General features: G+C 56.1%; 1 protein-coding gene across 1 annotated transcript; it reads left to right on the top strand.

Annotated features, from left to right (window-relative positions):
* Positions 1-1,150: 1,150 nt before the first annotated feature.
* Positions 1,151-7,979, top strand: Atg9b (autophagy related 9B). Its single transcript, XM_052722161.1, is given in 14 exon segments — positions 1,151-1,171; positions 1,173-1,698; positions 1,821-1,866; positions 1,986-2,048; positions 2,606-2,767; positions 3,367-3,508; positions 4,719-5,473; positions 5,646-5,802; positions 6,031-6,210; positions 6,651-6,887; positions 7,054-7,187; positions 7,344-7,440; positions 7,614-7,737; positions 7,820-7,979. Coding segments are annotated over 14 exon segments (2,769 nt in total). The 3' UTR covers positions 7,945-7,979.
* Positions 7,980-8,499: the final 520 nt, after the last annotated feature.

Raw genomic sequence — 8,499 nt, 5'->3', positions numbered from 1 at the left:
TGAATGTCCTCCATGCTCCTCCAGGAAACATTCTAGGAAGCTCTGTGTTCCTCTCCATTTCTAGGATACTGGCCTAAGCCCTGGAGGCCCTGACACCTGCTAGCCAAGTCAGCGTCTCAGGCATGGGCTTCAGTTAGGGCACATGGTGACTCAGGACCTTGGGAATGGCGTTGGGCAAGCCATCAGACCAGCCACCTGGGCCTCCTCCTCCCTGGTGAGACAACAACAAGGTACTCCATTCAGCCAGTCCATCCCCGCATGCCCACCTCATTCTCCGAAGTTCTGGACCTCTTACTACCTTCCTTTGCTGATGCTTCTCAGGAGGCCCCTGACACCAGGTCAGGCTTGGAGGGAGAGTGTATCAGGGTGAACCCGAGGATAAAGAAGACATAATGGAACTCGCAAGGAACCAAACCAAGTTTTTCTACTTTAAGTCCCTTAAATGATTTCTCAGGTCTCAGATCCAAGATGGCTAGGATTCCTTCCCTTTACTTCCTGTTGCTCCCTCCTAGCTGATGGCAAAGTCAAGTCTCTCTCTTTTTCCACTCAGGGAAATGAAATATGCATTTTTTTTTTTTTTTAAAGATAGGGTCAGGTGTAGCCCAGGCTGGCTTCAGACTCCTAATCCTGCTACCCTCGGTCTCCTCCCAAGTCCTGAGTGAGTGGGCAGGTAGTCTTAAGTCATTCTCTGTTGATCAGTGCCCATGAGTGTGAGGGAAAGGAATGAGACTGGAGGGAATGAGAGATTTCACGTCCCAGCCTCAAGACTCTATGACCCTCTGATGGGATTTTGCTCTTTTGTGCTCGTCATTTTTGTCGTATCTACCGTCTCTTTACCACTCGTGCCCTCAAGGGCTGACGGCAGAGATTACAGGTGTCTCTTCTAGTCCCAAGAGCTCTTGAACCCCTGCCTCCCCAACGGCGGTCCCTCCCAGGCGTGGAGCCTGGGCCTTGGCCCCAGGTTGCCCTGCAAGAAGTGTGAGTGATCACGCAGGTGGCAGAGGGCTGGCACGCCTGAGGCCTGCCCAGCCTGAGTCACCTGGCCCTGTTGTTGTCATCGTCATGTTGTAGTCTCTGCTCAGCTTCACAGACCTCTGTGGAAACAGCAGCAGCCCGGTCCCTTCGACCTCTCAGGAGACGCTGCTGCCTGATGGTGAGCCGAATGGGGTGGGGGGGGGAGCAGGAGGCAGCGGGGGCGGTGGGGAGACTTGGGGCCCAGCTCAGTGCCTCTGCTCCCTGTGGCACTGCCACTGTCTGCTTCTCCATGCCGGGGACTTGGGGGAGGGAGGATCTCTGTCTTCTCTCTGTCCCCTGTCCCTCGGACAAGAAGCTGCTCCTCTTCACTGTTTCCTCCTGCCTCAGGGTCCCCCTGCCCGGTGACTCAGGAGGCAGGGGCTTCTCAGCTTCCATCCAATGCCTCACCCACCCCAGCCACACCCCCAACACAGACCCATCCCACAATGACACCCACTTCCGCTCCCCCCTCTTGGGGGTCCCACTCCACCCCACCCCTGGCCTCGGTCACTCCCCATCCCTCCTGCCGGTGCCCCCAGGACCATCCTGGGCTGCGGATAGGTCCTCTGATCCCTGAGCAGGATTATGAACGGCTCGAGGACTGTGACCCTGAGGGGTCCCAAGACTCACCCCTCCATGGGGAGGACCATCAACCCTTGCTTCACGTGCCTGAAGGACTCCGTGGTAAGTGTGAGGCTATTTGGGAAATTGAGTGGGTTGGAGGTCCGGGCAGGTTTGGGTTTACACAGAGGAACTAATCACCAGGGCGACAGTGCCAAGTCCTGACACAGTTTCTCTGTACCCAGGCTCCTGGCATCACATCCAGAACCTGGACAGCTTCTTCACCAAGATATCCTTTGTGCCTAGCATGCAGAGGGACATGGTGGGGGACTGTGGATCAGGGGAGAGTAGGGGAAGTCTCTTCAGAACGAGTCCATAGACAAGTATATTTCTTGACAAACTTGTCACATCTACAGCTACCACCAGCGGAATGGTTTTGCCTGTATCCTGTTGGAGGATGTCTTCCAGCTGGGGTGAGAAGCCAGTCCTGTCCCTAAGTTCTGACCTCTCTTCTTTTTTTTTTTTTTTTTTTTTTTTTTGGTTTTTCGAGACAGGGTTTCTCTGTGTAGCTTTGCGCCTTTCCTGGAACTCGCTTTGGAGACCAGGCTGGCCTCGAACTCACAGAGATCCGCCTGGTTCTGCCTCCCGAGTGCTGGGATTAAAGGCGTGCGCCACCACCGCCCGGCCTGACCTCTCTTCTTATTTGCAGGTGTTTTGTTTTGTTTTTGAGCCAGGGTCTCATGTATTCCAGGCTAGACATGAATTCCTGTTCCTCCTGTCTCTACCTCCCAAGTGCTAAAATTACAGGCGTGTACTCCCGTACCTAGTTTATGTAGTCTGGAGATCAAATCCAGGGCTTCATGTATGCTAGGCAGACACTCTACCAACTGAGCTATGCCCCAGCTCTCCTTTTCCGTTCTAGTCTTGGGGCTCTGAAGGGTGAGGGGCCACATAGAGCCTCAGTTTGCCTGGCTGAGTCCACCTTGCCCTTCAGCCTGATCAGGGCCCTCTCCCTGTACCCTCTTCTCAGACAGTTCATTTTCATTGTCACCTTCACAACCTTCCTCCTCCGCTGTGTGGATTACAACGTTCTCTTCAACAACCAGCCAAAGAACCATACAAGACCTGGACCATTCCACAGCAAAGTGACCTTGTCAGATGCTATTCTACCCTCAGCCCAGTGTGCAGAGAAGTAAGTGACAGTCTGGTGGGTGCTTCTGGAATAAGCTCACAAAAGGATGGAAGACGGGGACCTCCCTGTAATGCCCCTTGGTCTGGATCAACTCTTAAAGTGCTTGGCATATTTGAAAACATAGCCCAAGTTGATTGAGAATTTCAAAGAGCCTTGTATTATGAGTCACATTTCTATTTACCTTATTAGAAATTAATGGTGAGGACAACTGTTTATTTTTAGTGCCAGGGAGCAAACCTAGGGCTTCCGGCATGCTGGGCAAGCACTGTACCACTCAGACACATCCCTAGCCATGAGGACAAGTTTAAAGCTTAGGAATGCATGAGTGCACATTACATGGGCTCTCAGTATGATGTGACATCTTCCTTCACCTGTCTTGTAGCTTCTGGAAAACTCCATTGTACACCCATGGGATAATGAGAATACAAAAAGCAGACAGCATGAGTGTTGTTTGTGAAAAGTGTTGACTTTGCAGCACTTTGAAGGCCTCATTGAGGACCTCTCCCCCGAGCCCCACCGAGACCTGCAGGTGTTTACCACCGTTTTCTTTCTGTGGGTTTCCCACCTTTTTGTTACCCTTCCTGTCCAATCTCCTGCAGGATCCACAACAGTCCTCTGTTGGTCTTCCTCCTAGTCCTGGCTGCTGGCTTCTGGCTGTTCCAGCTGCTTCGTTCAGTCTGCAACCTCTTCAGCTACTGGGACATCCAGGTGTTTTACAGGGAGGCCCTGCACATTCCCCCAGTAAGCCTGCAGTGACAGCATGGGCAGAGGACAGGAGAGAGTGGGGCCATACACATGGAAGGACCAACCGAGAAGAGCAGAAAGAAAGATGGAGGCTGAATGACACCTGCCCTGGGCCTTGAGTAATGTCTGGAGGCACTGGCCCTTGGCAAGCTTGGCTCTGACCCTTGTGGAGCTTCCTTTACTCAGATGGGTCACATACGGTGACTGACAGTCACATGCTGGTGGTAAAAACAGTGGCTGTTTGGAGGAAGGGCTGTCACTAGGCTTTCTAGAGCAGGAAGCATCCTGATTGGATGAGGAAGGTCAGGCCAATCAGGCCTCTGGGCAGGAAGTGAGGCAAACGTGGGTGCCTGTAGGCAGTGGAGATGGGCTTGCTTGCCTGAAATAGCGCTTTCTAGGGTACCTGACACGAAAGCCACTCTCTTGACCTCTTCACTGTCCCCTGGTCATGGTCCTTCTAGCTTTGTCCCTAAGTTTATTGTTAAGATACCGTCTTCAGTCCCCATTTCTTGCTTCCCCTGGGATGTCAAGAGCCTTTGGCGTAGGGAGGCACCAGGCACAGCCACTGCTGGGGCTGTCGACCCCATCCTTGTCTCCTCTTGCCCTTCCTTTCCTCTTTCCTCCAGGGGAGGGGAAGATGCCGGGAGGAGCTGTGGGGGCTGCTCCTGCCGAAATATCTGGACTGGGGAGATGGGGCTAAAGTGAGGCTTGGGGCTCATAGGGGTCTCTCCAAATGAAGTGTGGGAGCGCTCTCCTCCCCCAGACACAGACACGGGCAGGGGTGTGTGAAAGCTGGTCGAGTGACAGTGACGGTACAAAGTGGCCTGGAGTGGGACAGTGCCGCCATGTCTCAGAGCTTGCTCAGGAAGCGGTGAGACAGGAGAAGAGTTTCTTATATGTGGGGTTGCAGGGGGCTCAAAAAAGGAAGCCAGGTCCCAACCCTTGAAGTTCACTAAAGAGGTGTCACCAGGAAGCAAATGACTAATGGCTACAGGAGTGGCAGTGATGAGCAGCACCACTGAGAAGTGGCAGAAAGAAGAGGGAGAAGTGCTTCTGTTAGCAGAAGGGCTAGAAGAAGGCAGACCGCCAAGGTGGGGAGGGAGGCCACCAGGGCTGGAGTTTGCAGGCCGCTCAGTGGGTCATGGAGGTTGTGCGTCTCTGTGGAGGGGAACACAGGTCCCTAGGCTCCCCTGTCCCCTCTCCTCAGGAGGAGCTCAGCTCGGTACCCTGGGCTGAGGTTCAGTCCCGCCTCCTGGAGCTGCAGAGGAGCGGTGGGCTGTGTGTGCAGCCCAGGCCACTGACGGAACTGGACGTCCACCACCGCATCCTGCGCTACACCAACTACCAGGTGGCGCTGGCCAACAAGGGCCTGCTGCCCGCTCGCTGCCCACTGCCCTGGGGGGGCAGCGCAGCCTTCCTCAGCCGCGGCCTGGCGCTCAACGTGGACTTGCTGCTCTTCCGCGGTCCCTTCTCGCTCTTCCGCGGGGGCTGGGAGCTTCCCGAAGCTTACAAGCGCAGTGACCTCCGGGGCGTCCTGGCCGCACGCTGGCGGCGCACGGTGCTGCTGCTGGCCGCCGTGAACTTGGCGCTGAGCCCGCTGGTGCTGGCCTGGCAGGTGCTGTACGCCTTCTACAGCCACGTGGAGCTGCTGCGACGCGAGCCCGGCGCCTTCGGGGCGCGCCGCTGGTCCCTCCTGGCCCGCCTGCAGCTGCGCCACTTCAACGAGCTACCGCACGAACTGCGTGCGCGCCTGGCCCGCGCCTACCGGCCCGCGGCCGCCTTCCTCCGTGCCGCCGAGCCCCCTGCGCCCCTGCGCGCGCTGCTGGCCCGCCAACTGGTCTTCTTCTCCGGAGCGCTTTTTGCCGCGCTGCTGGTGCTCACCGTCTACGATGAGGATGTGCTGGCCGTGGAGCACGTGCTCACCACCATGACGGCGCTCGGGGTCACAGCCACAGTGGCCAGGTTCGATGGCACATACCAGGGAGGAGATATTGGTGTGTGGCCTTTCTCTGACCTGGGCGCAGGCTTCCTTTCCCTTAGCGAACCCTTCTGTCACCATCAGAGCCCTTTATAGCCCGGCATCCTACCTACAGGTCTTCCTAACCGCATCCCTTACCCATGTCCTGCCCTCCAGGTCCTTCATTCCAGAGGAGCAATGCCAGGGGCGTCCCTCACAGCTCCTGCTGCAGGCGGCCCTGGCACACATGCATTACCTCCCGGAGGAGCCTGGTGCGGCGGGTGCTCGGGCCAGCTCTTACTGGCAGATGGCGCAGCTGCTTCAGTACCGAGCAGTGAGTGCCCGGGCCTGCAGAGGGCTGCAGGAGTAGGCCCTGTCCAAATAATCAGTCTGGGAGAAGTTGTGGGCCCCATGGGTGTGGGGCTGGGTCCTCGAGGCGGCTTCGGAGTGAGTGGCTGAAAGCCTCCGACCTTACAGAGTGTTCCTGGAGGCTCTTGACCGCGGTGATCACTTAGGGAGTCCTCTTGATAATCCCTGCTCAGCCTCACCCTTGCTTCCTTAGGTCTCCCTCCTGGAAGAACTCCTGTCTCCACTTCTCACTCCTCTGTTTCTGCTCTTCTGGTTCCGTCCCCGTGCTCTGGAGATTATTGACTTTTTTCGTCACTTCACCGTGGATGTGGCTGGTGTCGGGGACATCTGTTCTTTTGCCCTAATGGATGTGAAGCGCCATGGGCACCCTCAGGTTAGAGCTCTTCCCTGCCCTTACAAAATTACGTTGGACAGGCATTTGGCTTGCCTCACCAAAGCACATCAGGTCTACAGAGCCCTTTACAGAGTTGCTGGTACATTTAAAAAAAAATTTTGATGATGATGATAAATGGAGGCAAATACTGCCCCACCCCCCACTAGAAAGGGAGGTAGTCAGTGGGTAAGGAGTGGGCTTATCTTGTCTTGTCTTGGGAACTAGGGCTGCATGCAGGGGGTGGGGTGGGGCGCAACATCAAACCTGGCTGTATCTGAGACTAAGCACCCATGTCCTGCTCCACCACCTTGCTCCTGGATGATCTTGAACAAGTCCCAATCACAGCCTGGATTTCCTACATCTGGAACGTGGGGCAGTATTTCCTGTCCTGCCTACCTGAGTCTTGGTGTCCCTAACACCAGAAGGACTCTTCCTTGCAGTGGCTCTCGGAGGGACAGACAGAAGCCTCACTCTCTCAGCGTGCAGAGGATGGAAAGACTGAACTCTCCTTAATGCGGTTCTCCCTGGCACATCCACAATGGCGGCCACCAGGGCATAGCTCTAAGTTCCTTGGACACCTTCGGGGCCGGGTACAACAAGATGCAGCTGCCTGGGGTGCTACCTCAACACGAAGCCCCCCGACCCCAGGGGTGCTCAGTGACTGCACATCCCCTCTGGTGAGTTCCAGGCCTGCCTACTCTTTTGCCCTTCCCGCTGTCCATCTCTCCCTGGGCGTTCCTGACTTTGTGTGTCACCCCGGTAGGCAGCTCAACCTCTCATGTCTCTTGTCTTTCTTTGGTTCTCCTCTTATCCCTCCCATGCCTTTGGCTCTCTTTTGTTCAGCCGGAAGCCTTCCTGGCCAACCTCTTGGTGAATCCCCGCCCACCCCAGAGGGACCTTAGCCCTACAACCCCCTGCCCTGCTGCTGCCACAGCCAGCCTCCTGGCCTCCATTTCACGAATGGCCCAGGACCCCAGGTGAGAGGTGGAGGCCTGAGATGCAGGGGAGTCTGGACTGGCGCTGACTCTCTGAGAGAGGGTGCTAGGGTGCTGAGAGGACTTGGAAAGTGGGGTGCAGCCTGGCCCGCCTTCCTCTGTGAGGAAGATGTCTCTTAACTAGGAATCTTGTTTTAGCTGTGTGTCCCCAGGAGGCACTGGGGGCCAGAAGCTGACCCAGCTCCCAGAGCTTGTTTCTGCTGAGATGAGCCTGCACGCCATTTACCTACATCAGGTATGTAGAGGGAATATGGGAAGGTGAGTGAAATGAATACGGGGCGGGGGGGGGGGCAGAATCTAAAGACTACTTAACAGGAACCATGAGCTCTCTGTACCCAGCCGAGGAGCTTGGCCTTGCTCCCCACCCCCACACGTGAGGGAGTCCCCCACTCTTCTCCTTCCATCTAGCTTCATCAACAGCAGCAGCAGGAGCCATGGGGAGACGCTTCGGCCTCCTCCCCACCCAGGCCCTGGTCCAGCCCTTCACAGCCAGGCTCACCAGATGAGGAGAAGCCATCTTGGTCAAGTGATGGTGAGGAGGGTAGGGGATAGAGGCAAGATCCTGGTGTTTCTTAAGCATCATGACCCTGCTCACCCAATGACATTGTCCCTAGGCTCCAGTCCTGCTTCCAGCCCGAGACAGCAGTGGGGTATCCAGAGGGCCCGGAATCTGTTTCCAAGGGGCTTTCAGGAGACCACAGACACCCAGAAGGAGCCCCCACCAGGCCCTTTGCACTGACTGAGGACACCTCAGGCCAGTATTGCCCACATGGGGGTCAAGAAAGGATAAAGAAACTAGTTTGGGGTCAGTTTTGGAGGGATGGGGATACTAGTTGAATCTGGGACGGTGGGGCTGTCTCTCTAGAACCTAGGTGCCTGGAATGTTTGCTGACAGCCTTTTCCTCCCACAGGTTCTGGCTTTTCTAGCTGCAGGAAATTGGATGGGGTGGCATGGAAAGATACATGGAGTCGTCTTTTGAGCCCCACCTCCACCCCAGATGGCAGGCCCAGAATATTTTAGTTGGTCATGATCTGGGAGTCAAAGAGGAGCTTGCCCCAGAGAACAAAGAGTAGGAGATGACTGTGAGCCAGAGATGGGCCCCACACGTGAGGATAAGAAGGTACTAGCCCCAACTGGCTGCTGTGGAGTAGTTGCCTGGGAAGAAGGACCCCAGTGCCCTCAAGGCGGAGGGCAGGGCCCAGGCAGTGATCGGGCTCAGTGTTAGGGATCAGTGAGGCACAGAGCCTGAAAGGCAGGGAAGTTGTTCCTGTTGGCCTCCCCCTTGAGTTCCTG

The sequence above is a fragment of the Peromyscus californicus genome, unplaced genomic scaffold, assembly GCF_007827085.1.
Source record: "Peromyscus californicus insignis strain IS unplaced genomic scaffold, ASM782708v3 Scaffold_6__1_contigs__length_162567912, whole genome shotgun sequence".
NCBI lineage: Eukaryota > Metazoa > Chordata > Mammalia > Rodentia > Cricetidae > Peromyscus > Peromyscus californicus.
This window is presented reverse-complemented; position numbering and strand designations above follow the sequence as displayed.